This window comes from Apus apus, chromosome 6 (assembly GCF_020740795.1).
Source record: "Apus apus isolate bApuApu2 chromosome 6, bApuApu2.pri.cur, whole genome shotgun sequence".
Taxonomy (NCBI): domain Eukaryota; kingdom Metazoa; phylum Chordata; class Aves; order Apodiformes; family Apodidae; genus Apus; species Apus apus.
In genome coordinates this window covers 37884132-37900230 of record NC_067287.1, presented here as the reverse complement: position 1 = coordinate 37900230, position 16099 = coordinate 37884132, and the positions used below count along the sequence as shown (strand labels likewise).

Here is a 16099-nt window from a genome sequence, read left to right as displayed (position 1 = left end):
TTTTGTCACCCTTGGATTAAAGAGGAAGTCTGAAACTGATTTTCAACTGCACAACCAGCTCTTTTCAGAGCAAGTTTATCACTCTTCCCCCTCATCACCTTACATAGATCAGTGTAGCAAACTTCTGAAGGTTAAGGTTTAAGGCAGCAAGAGCTTAGCCAGCTGGAAATTCCTTTAAAAAATACACAAAACCCACAAAATATTAAAGGAGAGTAAAACACAACTAACCTGATAATCCAGATTTTTCCAGCATTAAATTGAGACACTGAAAAAAAAGAAACATACAGTGAGATTTGTCACAAGGCACAAGGTGGGAAAGAAAGTTTTCAGCAAATTCACACTTGAATTTTCTGTTCATAAAGACTGAGTGACTCCTTCCTAAAACAACATCATTACACAGCCACAGTGTGCTTGAGCTGAATATTCAACTGGTCAAGTAGGAGATGGTTTTCAGGCAAGGCATTCAGTGTGTCCATCAAGTCAGCTTTTACAAACTGTTCAAACAAATCAATCTGTGCTGTCAGTTCGTTGCTTCCCTTGGGCAAATTGTGCCTTTTAGAAAAATAAACAAGCTTTTAAAAGCTCTTTGAAGACTCACCTCTTTGACTGAGGCAGTCTCTTCCACGACTATCTCCATCTCAGGGCTTGCACTTTGGTCACTCCCAACAAGAAAATACAAGAAGAGCTAGAAATGAGAAGTATGAGCTATCAGAATGTGGCTTTCGTTCTGGAAATAGGGGGAAATCACCAGCTCTGCAACTGAGGGAAGTTGTGTGAGAGAAATACAATCCTCAGTGTCACTGAGCAGTGATTTCCACATTGTTTACAACCAATGCAAGAGTAAAAAGAGGACTGCATGAAACCCTGGGCAACAGAAACACAGCAGGAAAGCATCACAAGACACTTCAGTCCCAGCATGACTCTACCTGAGTGGAAGTTGGAGCTTTTCCACGGCACAGCCCAAGCAAGCTTCCCATTTTCAATTCTGCTTCCTTGACAGTATAATCCTCAGGCACTTCAGGGAGGAGAAAAACAGAGAGAACATCAGAAACTGCTGCTTTAGAGTAAGAAAAAAAATGTTCAGTGGCACTCAAAAAACTTCATCAGATCTGGAAGCCTCCTATGGTGAGAGCAAAGCAGTGTCTGCATAAAGGTTCCTCTCCACCACCCCTCATGGCTGGGTGACAGGAGAGCTTGGCTTGGGAGGGATCTTTGTAGGTTGCCTGCTCCAAACCCCTGCTCAAAGCAGAAGCAGCTCTGAAGTCAGGTCAGATCAGCTCTGGGCTTTTTTCAGTCAAGCTCTGAATATCCAGTGCCTGAAGAAGCTACAGGAAAGCTGGGGAGGGACTTCTGGCAAGGGTAGGGAGTGGTGGGATGAGGGGGAATGGTTTTAAACTGGAAGAGGGGAGATTTAGATTGGATATTAAGAAGAAATCTTTGCTGTGAGGGTGGTGAGACCCTGGCCCAGGTTGCCCAGAGAAGCTGTGGCTGCCCCATCCCTGGCAGTGTTGAAGGGCAGGTTGGATGGGGCTTGGAGCAGCCTGGGCTGGTGGGAGGTGTCCCTGCCCATGCAGGGGGGTTGGAACTAGATGAGCTTTGAGGTCCCTCTAACCCAAACCAGTCTGTGACTTTATGATCGAGTTGGACTCGATGATCTTATAAGTCTTTTCCAACCAAAAGGACTCTGTGATTCTATTCCATGACTTAAGGTGAAGCTCTAGCTTTGTCTTGGTGCTGTTAACAAACAGTAACCCTGGAACAAAAAAACCCCATAGCTGCATCAGTTAAGTCTGGAAATCAGGGGAGTTAGGTGGGTGTACTTCTCCCAAGAAAGGTCCAAGGGAAGACTTAAAGTCTCCTAGAGTTTAACTTTTTACAGAACAATGATTAATTAAATAAATTCACCTGGAGACAGAAGCTTCCCATTTCCACTGACAGGTCTCAGGCAGCTGTCACTGGCTGTAATAAAAAGGGCAGGAAAGAGAGATGTATTAAAGAAATTCAGAAGAAAGCCAGCTGAGAAGTTTGGACAGGTAAAATAGTTAAAAATCACCAACAAAAACCTTCAAGAAAGAAAACTGAGGTGACTTAAAAAAATAACAAGGTTAGAAAATCATCTCCAATTCTTACTACACTTAGGAAAGATGACATGATCATTCCTGTGATCATTCCAATCAGATTCTGAAAAATCAGAGCTTCCTACAAAGCATTTGAATCAAGACTTACATGGATTTATGTTTTTTTTAAGCTGGGAAAAATAACTGTATTCAAAATAAGGGTTCTTTGCACCCTCTTTCTTCCCCCAAACAAGTCCTGACAGGAATGGATTTGCTGTGTTAAACAGAGTGATGCAAAAAGCAAAAAGCCAGACAGCAAATTATCAGACCTTCAAGTCAAGCAGCTGAGGACTCACCTAGTTCCTCCTCGAGCTGAAGCTCCCGAATTGCTTTCATTTTGATATCTGACATCACCTGAAAGAAATCAAGATGAACACCTTTAATTAAAACCAGTAACACACCTGCTGTTGAGAGGCCAGTCCACAAGAGGTAGCCAACCCTTGCAATGCATCCTAGTCATGTTCTTACTGTTAGGACTTGAGAGAGCTGAGAAAATATTGACTTAACATTATCTAATAAATATATGCACTGATATCATAATGGTTTCCTCCTCCTCTTCTAGGTTTTGTTTACTGACATGGCCTCAGCAAACAGCCAAGCACAAATACAGCCTGGGTGGAGAATGGACTGAGAACAGCCCTGAGGAGAAGAACTTGGGGGTGTTGGGTGATGAGAAGCTCACCATGAGCTGGCCATGTGCTCTTGCAGCCCAGAAACCAACCATGTCCTGGGGTGCATCAAAAGAAGTGTGAGCAGCAGGTCAAGGGAGGGGATTCTCCCCCTCTGCTCTGCTCTGGTGAGACCTTCCTGGGCTACTGGGTCTAGTTCTGGGGTCCTCAACACAAGAACAATGTGGAGCTCCTGGAGCAAGTCCAGAGGAGGCCACAGAGATGCTCAGAGGGCTGGAGCAGCTCTGCTCTGGGGCCAGGCTGGGAGAGTTGGGGTGTTCAGCCTGGAGAAGAGAAGGCTCCAGGGAGACCTGAGAGCACCTTCCAGTGCCTGAAGGGGCTCCAGGAAAGCTGGGGAGGGACCTGGGACAAGGGCAGGGAGGGATGGGATGAGGGGGAATGGTTTTCAACTGAAAGAGGAGAGAACTAGGTGGGATATTAGGAAGAAATTCTTCCCTGTGAGGATGGTGAGACCCCCTGCCAACCAGACTCCTTACTGTTTCAATGGTGGCAGTAATTTTAACATGTTTCTCTTCATCTTCCACCCTGCAGAAGTTTTTCACTTGCAGCCAGCTGATGTCATATGTAAAAGCAGTCAAATTGCCACTTGCCACATTGACAAAGCTGTAAAAAGAAGCAAAGGTGTCAAAGACAGGAAAACTACACAACTGCTAAATACCAAAGCTCTCAAACAAACCAGCAATGCCTCAGTCATTCATAGTGATGTCAAGTCACACAGTGAGAGGCCTCATGGAACATCCAGGCACCTCTGGGCTGGGTAAACCATTACAAACTCTTTTGGTAACTGGCTTTCAATGGGACTTGAGCTTCTGAAGGCACTTCAGAGTCCAATTCTCTTTCTGAGGCTGGATTTAATGCTTCTGATAAAAATATTGTCAAAGCATTCCTAGTCATAATGAAAATGTGGCCTTTTCTCTGTCTCTGCTGGTGTATTTTAACCATGGAAACAGTTCTTGGGGAAGAACCCTCTCACTGCTCCATTTAATCCCTGTTTTTCAGTACTGTTTCAACTAGGAAGTCAGAATTTATGCAGCAAGCACACAGACATGTCAGAGCTGCACACTACAAAATTAAATGAGACCAGAAATTTGCCCCTGACAACTTCAGGTTCAGCTGGGAGATGCAGCAGAGTCCCACCCTCCTCTGCTCCTGCTCTGCTCCCACGTCCCACCAAGTCCCTCAGAATAACCACACCACTCAAGACCTCAGAAATTCAGGTTATGCCAAAGATGGGACAGTGGGCACAGGTTGTTCTCACTAGGTTTTCCCCCTTCCAAAGTGCAAGTCAAAGGGTGTTACAGCTCTGCACTTCAAGAGCAAAGAAATATCTAATAGTTGGCAAGGAACTGATCCCCAAGGCTTAAGATTCCCATTATCTTGAATGAAAAAGCTCCAAAGAGACAATGAGTTTAAAGAATAGATATAAGCAAGCAGAAAGTAACAGAACAGGTTTTGCCAAATTTGCTTTTTTTGCTTAAGCATACTTATAATCCAGATGGTTACCTCTGGTCATGGCTGTCCAAGATCAGGACTGAGCATCCATCTGTCAGACCAACACTTCTGACCGTTTCCTTCATATCTTCTTCCAGAAAGACTTCCCAGTTCTTGGCTTCTTTCTCTGGCCCCGAGCTGTTCTTCAGAATGATTCCTCCTGAGGGGGCTAAGGCTCTGTGGAGATCAGCCAGCTTTGTGCTGCAGGAGAAGACCTGCTGGGACTCAGTGAAGTGCTGGCCCTTCCCTCCTTCGTTGTGCTCCGCCAGACGAAGAACATTGATGACCACAGGCTCGTGGTCAGGGCCTGTCATCACCTTTGTTCCAGCAACCTGAGGTGAGGAATGGAAGATCTATGCAGTAGGGATCAACAGAAGACAGACTGGACAGCAATCATGAGAAGAATAAAGTTGTTGAGACTAAAATATGGGCCCTGTCTCCTCATCAGCAAGTTTGCTAAGGTGGCTGACATCCTGGAAGGAAGGGATCCATCCAGAGGGACCTTGGCAGGCTGGAGAGAAGGGCCAGTGCCAACCTCATGAGGTTCAAAAAGGCCAAGTGCAGGGTCCTGCCCCTGGGTCAGGCACAAATACAAGCACAAATACAGGTTGGGGGGAGAATGGCTGGAGAGCAGCCCTGAGGAGAAGGACCTGGGGCTGGGAGGAGATGAGAAGCTGGAGATGAGCCACCAGTGAGGGCTGGAGCCCAGAGGGGCAATTGTGTCCTGGGCTGCATCCAAAGAAGTGTGGCCAGCAGGGCCAGGAAGGGATCCTGCCCCTCTGCTCTGCTCTGGTCAGACCCCACCTGGAGCTCTGTGTCCAGCTCTGGAGCCCTCAGCACTGGAGAGACATGGAGCTGTTGGAGAGGGTCCAGAGAAGGGCCATGAAGATGCTCAGAGGGCTGGAGCAGCTCTGCTCTGGAGCCAGGCTGGGAGAGTTGGGGTGTTCAGCCTGGAGAAGAGAAGGCTCCAGGGAGACCTTAGAGCACCTTCCAGTGCCTGAAGGGGCTCCAGGAAAGCTGGGGAGGGGCTTTTCACCAGAGAGGGCAGGGATAGGACAAGGGGTAAAGGTTTTAAACTGAAAGAAGGGAGATGTAGGTGAGACATCAGGAAGAAATTCTTCACCACAAGGGTAGGAAGGCACTGGAACAGGTTGCCCAGGGAGGTTGTGGCTGCCCCATCCCTGGAGGTGTTCAGGGCCAGGATGGATGAGGCTTGTGCAGCCTGATCTCATGGGAGGTGTCCCTGCTCCTGGCAAGGAGGTTGGAACTTGATGATCTTTAAGGTCCCTTCCAGCCTTCACCATTCCATGATCCCATGATCAGAAATAAAACACCCTTGACCAAACACCTACTGAACAACCAGCCAGATTAACTCAAAGATGTTGGGAAGGGAAAACAATGCTGAGTTCTTCTCCAAGTCTGCATGCAAATATATCATTCTCAGGAGCAGGGAAACCAGTGGATACTTGGTGTCCATCAGATGAAGAACAGACAACTTTAGCCCCTCAGGATATTAAAGAACTACCCAAAAGTGTGACTGAGGCAGGTCAAAAGAATTAGCTTTTAAAATCTGGCCTTTCTGGTAGTCAACCTAGGCCAAGAATACAGTTCCTCAACAAAGACAATCTGACCACACAGGAAGCTGATCAGTCAGGATAAAAGCTGATCAATCTGGAAGAAGATGGATCCTTTTACAACAGAAACATTTTTAAATTAGTGGGTTTATTCCATTAGAGAGATGGAATAAAAGCTGTGTTACCACTGAGGCAAGTAGCTGAAAGTTAAACAGAAGCCTCAGTATCAAAGGAAGATGCAACACTGGAAACCACACACAGAAGCAGCTCCTGAGAGGTCTGATTTCATACAAGGAATGATTTGCTACAGGGCACATGTTTGTGTTATCTCATTAGTAGCAACCAATCTCCTTCTAAGAGGCCCCAGATGTTTTCAGGATACAGCCCAGGGCAACTGGCACTGGGGATCTACACCTATCAATGTGACCACAGTCTAATTCTATTCCTAACTGTACCAAGCAGCAGACTGTGCATCCTTCAGGATGAGGCTGAAGAGGGGGCCTCAAAGCCAGCAGCAGCAGCACAGCTGCAGAACACACCAGCATTTCCAAACCTGTGTCTGGAGATGGCCTCTGATCTCTTCAGGACTGACAAGGAGAGAGAACATTTGGATCTTTTACCTCTTTCCCATTCCACACGAAGATGTCTGCTCCATCCACCAGCCCGATGCCATCCAGTGTCAGCTCATCTCCTGAAAAGGGGCAAAACATTCACTTCTGCTCCCCTGGAAAAACAGGGGCAGCAGGTAAACTGGAATACTCTGACACACTCTGGCTCAAGTTACAGAAGCTGCAGTGTGAGTGACCTCCTGTACATTCCAAGCCCATTCTGTGCAACAGCAACACCCATCCTGCAGCTCCTTCCTGCTCCAAGTCAGCTTTTTTTTAAGTCACTTGTTTACCAAACTGTACTAACATCTGCAGGAATATTTCCAGCAGCTGTGAGCACCTCTGTATTTTGATGCCAACAGCATGGGAAGCTGGGTTAGGTTTTGGTAGAACCCCAAGTTTCTGAAACAGATCACAAAGACTGTAAAATCTAAGAAAGGCTGAACAGGCTTTTGAAGACAAAACACTCAGGACTGAGTAACAACACAAAGCTGGAGACAGAACTCACGACTTCAACGTGCTCATCAACTCTTAATAAATCATTTTACTCTTGATGTAACCATTTTCCTTTGCAAAATTCCTCCTTCAGCCTGAATCTAACCTGCATTTTTCTTTGGTGTCACCCTGGCTCCTCTCCTCTACCCACCAGGTTAACAGTAGGAAAGCAAACATGGATAAGCAAGTCAAGGTCAAAAACCAGACTGATGTATTTTTGTCAGCAAATGTGTTTAACTTGCATAAGATCTGCAGCCTCACTGCACTTCACAACAAAGATTACAAAGAAAAGCCTCTCTCAAATCCCTCATTTCTTTAGTAAGTGTGTCCTAAATAACTCAAAAGCAGTGAACTTGCAAGGAAGTTTGAGTTTGAAGAGTGTTCAGTAACACACACATTTTACAAGTGAAATCCTCAATGAACAAAACACAAAGAACATGGAAACCTTGGATGTGGAAGTCTTACCATCAAGCACCTGGTACAGATGCAGTCCTGCTGGTAAAGGCTTGGCAATACTGAGGGTCATGTCTCCTTCCCAAGATTCCAACATCTGATTGGGAAGAATAAAAATGATAAATACACCTTTTAACACCAGCAGGGAGTAACTCACGTCACTCCAAATCCGTTGCTGGAAGCTGTAACAGCCTGGCCACTTTGGCACTTAACAAGTCCCTGCTCAATGCTTCAAGAAGCCCAGCTACACAGAAGACACTCCAGCACTTGGGCCTCCCAGACTAGTCACCAGGTAGACAAAAGTTTCACCTGGACACCAAGCAAAGGCTGTGAGGCAGAGGAAAAGCAAACAGTATTTCCTGACATGCACTTAGCTTTGACTTCAAGATCTGTGAAAAAATAAATTGCCATGTTCCTTTAAAATGGTAGACAATAAATGCAGAGACACCACACTGAACAAGTTGAACTGAAATATTTCTTTTAATTAGCTTTCCTTTTTCCTAAACTACCCTGATGACTTCATTAAAGGCCAAGCTGGCTCCTTGAAAATACCAAGACAAACCTGCCACAAGCTTAAAGGATAAGAATAAGCCTGGAGTTCTGCCAAGTGTTAACCCAGGCTCATGTACATGCTGCCCCAATTATACATCATTAGCTAATGAGCTTTCACAGAATCCTAGAATGGTAAGAGGGCTGGAAGGGACCTCTGGAGATCATGTAGTCCAACCCCTCTGCTAGACCAGGTTAATCTAGAACAGGTTGAACAGGATCATGTCCAGGCAGCTTGTGATTGTCTCCAGAGGAGACTCCACAGCCTCCCCGGGCAGCCTGTCCCAGGGCTCCAACACCCTCACAGGAAAGAAGTTTTTCCTCACATTCCAGTGAAGAAATTCATGTGTTCCAGTTTGTACCTGTTGCCCCTTTTCTGTCACTGGGCATCACTAACAGCCTGGTCCCATCCTCTTAGAATCACAGAATGGTGAAGGTTGGAAGGGACATTAAAGATCATCAGGTCCCAACCCCCCTGCCATGGGCAGGGACACCTCCCACCAGACCAGGCTGCACAAGCCTCATCCAACCTGGCCCTGAACACCTCCAGGGATGGGGCAGCGACAACCTCCCTGGGCAACCTGTTCCACTGCCTTCCTACCCACATGGGGAAGAATTTCATCCTCATGTCTAACCTAAACCTCCCCTCTTTCAGTTTAAAACCTTTACCCCTTGTTCTATCCCTGCCCTCTCTGGTGAAAAGCCCCTCCCCAGCTTTCCTGGAGCCCCTTCAGGCACTGGAAGGTGCTCTCAGATCTCCCTGGAGCCTTCTCTTCTCCAGGCTGAACAGCCCAACTCTCCCAGCCTGGCTCCAGAGCAGAGCTGCTCCAGCCCTCTGAGCATCTTCATGGCCCTTCTCTGGTCCCTCTCCAACAGCTCCATGTCTCTCCTGTGCTGAGGGCTCCAGAGCTGGACACAGAGCTCCAGGTGGGGTCTGACCAGAGCAGAGGGGCAGGATCCCCTTCCTGGCCCTGCTGGCCACACTTCTTTGGATGCAGCCCAGGACACAACTGCCCCTCTGGGCTCCAGCCCTCACTGGTGGCTCATCTCCAGCTTCTCATCTCCTCCCAGCCCCAGGTTCTTCTCCTCAGGGCTGCTCTCCAGCCATTCTCCCCAACCTGGATTTGTGCCTGGGGCTGAGCCAACCCAGGTGCAGGACCTTGCTCTTGACCTTTCAAGTCTACTTGAAGTTTCATCAACTTCATGGCTTGTTGAATACTTCAAGAACAGCCCTCAAACCCATGTCTCCTTCCGTGTCAACTGACATTGTTTATAGCCACCCAAAATTCCATTTGCTGTTGAAAAATCTCTCTGTGAGCTAAAGGAATTTGGCATAAACACATCTGCAAATGTTGTTGCAGCCCAAGTAAAAAGGAAGAGCTGAGATACAAGTACCTGGAACACTGACTGGCGAAGGTCTCCTAAGGTTTTTCTTCTATCAATGGTCAAATCCACAACACTCTCCTTCCAAGTAAGCAAAGGATGCAAAGCCCCATTGTGAAATTGGTAACGGGAGCTCAAATGGAGATGCAAATCGATGCCATTGTTTGCTGAGTCACATTCCTCTCTGGGAAAGAACAACACAAGAACAAACCTGGTGAACTTAGCACCTCAAAGAGCAACACCAGAACAAAACCGGTGAGTTTGACACCCTCAAATGGCTGGTTTATCTCTGAGATGCTGCTGTTTCACAGGAAAGTTGATCATTCCCCCTTCTCCCCATGGGGAACCTCCTCCCCACAAGCATCATTAAAATAATTTCTTCCATTCTCCTTCCAGAAATGCACTGAGTGTCACCAGAAACCTGGGATAACTTGAAACTATCAGTAAGTTTCCTTGAAGCTCTGTAGAATGCCTAGTTTTGCCCCCAGCAGGGAGGCAGGGAACCAGTAAAGGCAGGATCCCAACACACAAGTTATATTCATCATAGAATCATAGAATGGTGAAGGTTGGAAGGGACCTTAAAGATCATCAGGTTCCAACCTCCCTGCCATGAGCAGGGACACCTCCCACCAGACCAGGCTGCACAAGGCTCATCCAACCTGCCCTTCAACACCTCCAGGGATGGGGTAGCCACAACCTCCGTGGGCAACCTGTTCCACTGCCTTCCTACCCTCATGGGGAAGAATTTCTTCCTGATGTCTCACCTACATCTCCCCTCTTTCAGTTTAAAACCTTTACCCCTTGTCCTATCCCTGCCCTCTCTGGTGAAAAGCCCCTCCCCAGCTTTCCTGGAGCCCCTTCAGGCACTGGAAGGTGCTCTAAGGTCTCCCTGGAGCCTTCTCTTCTCCAGGCTGAACAGCCCCAACTCCCTCAGCCTGTCTCCAGAGCAGAGCTGCTCCAGCCCTTTGTCTATACTACAATAAAATACATAGATGTTATTGTATCTGTCCTGTCCCACATTAGGATGCTCTGCAGACCAATGTCCAAAATGAAAACATCAGAATATATCCCTCTGTAACACTGAATCACTTGAATATCTATACCACACTGACTCTACCTAATGAGCTCCTTTCCTTTCAAATCACTTTGGAGATCTGCAGATGAAAAATGCTGTTGAAAAAGACTGGTACAGTTACATGAATATACCTCTTTTTTTGCAGCTCAGTATTAGCAGCATTCATTTCATTCAGAAGGTGTTCAGGAATTTGGTACCTTGGATTTCCTCGAGCTGCAACAAATAATACAGGCTGGTTTGGCCTCAGCTGCTCCAAAGGTGTCTTGGCAAACAAGAAAAGCAATCAAGAGGAGACACTGCAGCACAGGCACCACTGACAAGTCAGAGCAAACATGCTGCATCCTTTTCTAACAGAGAAAAATTACACTGCAAACGATACAAAGAACAAAACAAGTGCTTCTTCCATCCTCCCATCAATCTTTCCCTAAGGGAAAGTGACCCAGAAATGCTGTCAGCAACAACTTCAATTGGTTCCAGTAGATCTTCTGCTGGAATTTGGGAAATGTAGTAAGAAAAAGTGCCAGCTATAGCCAGTTAACTGCTCACCACCTCCTTGGAGCTAACCTCTGTCTATCTTAGTTAACTCTTTTTCCAAATGATCACTAGATAGAGAATTTTATCTTCAATTCTTGGCCCTCTGGAGAATAAACTGGCAATGAAGGAAGCCCCCAGAATGTCAAGAAGAGCTTTGTGTACCTTCAGGTGGTCTTTTCAACTGAGATTTTCGATAGAAGAGCATGTAGGCACTCTCTTTACCCTGAAACTGCTTCTCAATATCCTTCTCCTTGATGGGCTGGACCTTGGAATCGTTCAGATCAAACCAATGGGGAGCAGCAGAACTCTCCTTTAGCCTTGGAGGGGTTTTTTCTGAATTCCAGTGGACATCATTCTCCTGAGGAGGGCTTTGGAGACCTTGTCCTTCAGAATCTGACTGAAACAGGAGCTTGTGTTTTTCCCTCAGGCCAACCTTATTTTCATCAGGACTGAACTGAAATATCTGAGGATGGTTCTGCAAGTACTAAAAGGAAAGCAAGGACAAGATGAAGAAGACACCCAGGTTTCAACAGAGCTACTTCACCTGGTTTAAGATGACACACAAACCCCATCCCTTCCAACTTGGTTTTATGATTGCTCCTCATGGATTCCCTCAGTTTAGACAGGAAAATGTGATTTTTCCTCCCTCACTTCTCTGCCTGATCTTGTATGTGCTATTCCTGGCTTTCTTTACCCACTCTGCTCTAAGCCTTCATTTTAGCAGCATGGAGATACTTCAAACAAGCTTGGTGGCCAAATTACACAATACAAAACTGTGACTCTTGAGGGAAGGCAGGGGAGGGTGGGTGTGGGCACCAACCATGCTCCAATCCCCCGACAAAACCACCCAATCCCCTCAAAAAAAAAAAAACCAACAACAAACCCAAAACAAAACCAACCCTCCTTACAATCTTTCCCTTACAATCATAATCAAAACCATATTTGATACTCCAACAAAAAGTGTAAAATAATTTAGTTGTACCAGTAAGGCAAGTCCTGCACTGCTCCATGTGCTGCTCTTACAGATCTGGCACTTGTGAGAAGTCAGCCTTGGTAACATTCCCATTAGCTCTCCAACTTGGAAATGGTTAGTACTGGGTGGCTCACAACTGGTTTCTATCACTTTCCTGTCCATCTTCCAAGAGCAGCTACCTCTGAGGAAGACTCAAATCCAGGCTGCACAACTCCTTCTAGCTAATTAGTTGTGAAAACTGCACAGTCAGACAAGAATTTTCTACACCATCTCTAACACAAACTTCAAGTTTTCTCCTGAAAGCAGCAAAAAATACACTAAACCAACTTGGCAGACAATATTTTACTGGCAGTGTTCCTTTTAGAGACATGCCTTCATCAACCAGGAAGTGGCACACAGAATCACAGAATCTTAGGGGTTGGAAGGGACCTGGAAACATCTCCCAGCCCAACCCCCCTGCCAGAGCAGGGTCACCCAGAGCACATCACACAGGAACGTGTCCAGGGGGGTTTGAATGTCTCCAGAGAAGGAGACTCCACAACCTGTCTGGGCAGCCTGGCCCAGGGCTCTGTTACTCTCACAGGAAAGAAGTTCTTCCTGATATTCACATGGAACCTCCTCTGCTCCAGTTTGCCCCCACTGCCCCTTGTCCTGTCACTGGACATCACTGAACAAAGCCTGGCTCCATCCTCCTGACACTCACCCTTTACATATTTGTAAACACTGATGAGGTCACCCCTCAGTCTCCTCTTCTCCAAGGTCAAGAGACCCAGCTCCCTCAGCCTTTCCTCATCAGGGAGATGTTCCACTCCCTTCAGCATCTCTGTGGCTCTGAGCTGGACTCTTTCCAGCAGTTCCCTGTCCTTCCTGAACTGAGGGGCCCAGAACTGGACACAACATTCCAGATGTGGCCTCACCAATGCAGAATAGAGGGGGAGGAGAACCTCTCTTGACCTACTAACCACCCCCTTTCTAACACACCCCAGGAGGCCATTGGCCTTCTTGGCCACAAGGGCACATTGCTGGCTCATGGTCATCCTCCTGTCTACCAGGACCCTCAGGGCCCTTTCTCCTACCCTGCTCTCCAGCAGCTCAGCCCCCAACCTGTACTGGTACCTGGGGTGTTCCTCCCCAAATGCAAGACTCTGCACTTGCCCTTGTTGAATTTCACCAAGTTTCTCCCCACCCAAGTCTCCAGCCTGTCCAGGTCTCTCTGAATGGCAGCACAGCCTTCTGGTGTGTCAGCCACTCCTCCCGGTTTAGTGTCATCAGCAAACTTGCTGAGGCCACACTCTGTTCCCTCATCCAGGCCCTTGATGAAAATATTGAACAACACCAGTCCCAGTACTGACCCCTGAGGGACTCCACTAGTCACAGGCCTCCAACTAGATTCTGTCCCACTGACCACAACTCTCTGACTTCTTCCTTTCAACCAGTTCTTGATCCACCTCACTGCCTGATCATCAAGCCCATACTTGATCAACTTATCTACAAGGATGCTGTGGGAGACAGTGTCAAACACTTTACTGAAATCAAGATAAACCACATCTACCACCCCACCATCATCTATCCACCTAGTTACTTCCTCAGAGAAGGCTATAAGGTTGGTCAAACATGACTTCCCCTTGGTAAAACCACACGTTTTTAAAGCTCCATTTCTGTGATGAAATTCTGCATTTCTCCTTTCATTCTTATCAGGGCTTCTGTGTTCAAGTGGTGCTGGTGTTGCTGCTTCATCCACAGGCACGAGTGGAACAAAGCTCAGTAGGTAAGGTTCATTCTTTTCCTGACCAGCCAGATAGATGGAAAATAAAAGATCCAAGCTTTTAGGCAGATAATCCTGGGAGAATCTGATCTGTGTTCCCCAGTCTACCAATTTATCTTGCCAGCCTCTCTTACATGTGGCTTTATCTTGCTAGTCCAAGGATCTGTATTTTCAATTACCATCCTAGTGACTAATCAATAGCACTATAACATTATCTGAACAGTAAAAGAAACAAAACAGATCAGTGTGCATGCAAATTACCTTTCTTAACACTCCATATTGTTTTCTGTATTTCTTATTCCACGAAACCCCTTTTTTCTCCAATAATTTCTGCCTTAATTGGTTCACAGGAATCTGTTGAGATTCTTCCTGCAGAGAAATTCAAATCTGTGATAACAAAAGCTACAAAAGTCAAGGGATAAAGACATTTCTGAAGTGCTTAAATTATTCCTGTTTGTTAATAAGCCCAAGTAACATCACCTTTTGCAAGAGCTTAGATAAGCAATTTAAAAAAAAAATACTCAAAAAGGGCCATTTTTTGGTATGAAGAGCCACTATTAGTATTAAAGTCAGGTTAAGTGACAAGTTTTATCTGCTTGACAATAATTCAGCAGTTTTGTACACTAAACCCCTTCTTCCAGGTTCCCTAATATCACAACCAAAGCAAGAAACTCCTTACATACCATACCTCTGCTAAAATCCCTTTCAACATCATCATTGGATTTTCCACTTCTTTGGCATTTTGGGGGTCTCTTGAAGCCTTATCTTCAATCAGCCTCTGCTCTTCTTCCTGCACAAGTAAAACAGGAGACTCACAAAAGCTGTTTCACACACAACTAGAGGTTCTTGATTGCAGGCTGTCCTCACTCTAGCATCCACCATCCAGAAAGGTGAAGGAAGTTTTTGATAAGCTGCCTCTGCCACCTGCTACAGACTGGTTCTTTTCATACAGAATACCCATTATCATTTATTTGAACAATTAAAAAAAAGGCATCTGAATTATTTACAGAATTACTGGGGCAAACAAGGCTTCTCCATGAGGGAAGAGCCCAAATGCCTCACTAAAATATGGATGAGTTGGGATGTGCATTTCATCCCCTAGCTCTTCATACTTTTCTGAAAAGTGAGACATGTCAAGCAAGGAAGAAAAAGCCAACAGGACTTACTTGTAACTGCCAGTTTCCTAATTCATCCACATCTCTGATATAAACATGATAGTGTCCTCCATAGCAGCCACCTTTGTGTATAATAACAGAGAAGAGCTCATACATGTACTCTGAATCATCCATTTCAGTCTTTAAAAGGAAAAACAATAACAACAATCATATGTATCAGTAAGTCTGTCACACAAGGGTAGTTCTACACCACCTGGATGGCTCCAGGTGTTTCTCAGTGTGCATTCACATGAGTAGAGATTGGAAAGGTTCTTCAGTGCCAGGGAATACACCCATGGAGTGACACAAGCCATGGACAGAGCACAAGCTCATTAAGCAATCTTTTCACCACAGAACAGTGAAGGTTGGAAGGGACCTTAAAGATCATCAAGTTCCAAGCTCCCTGCCATGAGCAGGGACACCTCCCACCAGACCAGGCTGCACAAGCCTCATCCAACCTGCCCTTGAACACCTCCAGGGAGGGGACATCAACAACCTCCCTGGGCAACCTGTTCCAGTGCCTTCCTAACCTCGTGGTGAAGAATTTCTTCCTGATGTCTCACCTACATCTCCCCTCTTTCAGTTTAAAACCATCACCCCTTGTCCTATCCCTGCCCTCTCTGATGAAAAGCCCCTCCCCAGCTTTCCTGGAGCCCCTTCAGGCACTGGAAGGTGCTCTAAGGTCTCCCTGGAGCCTTCTCTTCTCCAGGCTGGATTCTCAACAATACTGAAATTTCAAAATTTAAATTAACAAGCCATTGATGCAAGTAATAGAACAGATCAACCTGTTTGCTCATAACCATGCTTCTTTTGTTTAGAAGACTAGAGGAAAAAATAACAAGCAACACTTTTATAGACACAAACCAATGAAAAAAAATAAATCCAAATGCTTCCTCAAATGCAAACACTGAGAAATTTCCAAACTTGCTCTGCAAGTAAGAAAAATGCCTTTCACAAAAGCACAGCCTCTATTAAAGATGTTCTGTACTTTAAAGATCAAAAATTGTCATCAAGCAGCTCAGCTGGTGACCAAAATTAACGTGTATGAATGCAAAGACAGATTCTTAAGAAAACTGAAACAACTACAAGCCCATAAAACATTTATAGCTCAATTTATACACGACCTTATCAGACAAAAACAATCCAAACATAAACTGCAATTTCCAGGTGACAGTCTTCCTTTCAAGGTTATCATCAGATCAATTTTGTACTTGTAGCTGATACAAGGTATTTCCCACT

At 45.9% G+C, this 16099-nt stretch overlaps 1 protein-coding gene across 5 annotated transcripts in view; it reads right to left on the bottom strand.

Moving 5' to 3' along the window:
- USP40 (ubiquitin specific peptidase 40) overlaps nucleotides 1-16099 on the bottom strand; it is a 40255-nt gene that overhangs the window by 12197 nt on the left and 11959 nt on the right. For 4 of the 5 annotated variants that reach the window (XR_007889934.1, XM_051623776.1, XM_051623775.1 and 1 more), the window contains exons 8-22: nucleotides 14873-15001; nucleotides 14395-14496; nucleotides 13968-14075; nucleotides 11131-11452; nucleotides 10566-10647; nucleotides 9372-9543; nucleotides 7440-7524; nucleotides 6492-6562; nucleotides 4310-4629; nucleotides 3283-3409; nucleotides 2414-2471; nucleotides 1906-1959; nucleotides 927-1015; nucleotides 599-685; nucleotides 229-265 (exon numbers count right to left, since the gene is read on the bottom strand). Coding sequence is in view for 4 of the 5 variants with exons in the window: in XM_051623776.1 (XP_051479736.1) it covers nucleotides 229-265; nucleotides 599-685; nucleotides 927-1015; nucleotides 1906-1959; nucleotides 2414-2471; nucleotides 3283-3409; nucleotides 4310-4629; nucleotides 6492-6562; nucleotides 7440-7524; nucleotides 9372-9543; nucleotides 10566-10647; nucleotides 11131-11452; nucleotides 13968-14075; nucleotides 14395-14496; nucleotides 14873-15001 (1843 nt within the window). In the remaining variant the exon portion in view is untranslated. The remainder of the gene's footprint in view (nucleotides 1-228; nucleotides 266-598; nucleotides 686-926; nucleotides 1016-1905; nucleotides 1960-2413; nucleotides 2472-3282; nucleotides 3410-4309; nucleotides 4630-6491; nucleotides 6563-7439; nucleotides 7525-9371; nucleotides 9544-10565; nucleotides 10648-11130; nucleotides 11453-13967; nucleotides 14076-14394; nucleotides 14497-14872; nucleotides 15002-16099) is intronic. The other variant, XM_051623774.1, reaches the window with a different exon arrangement.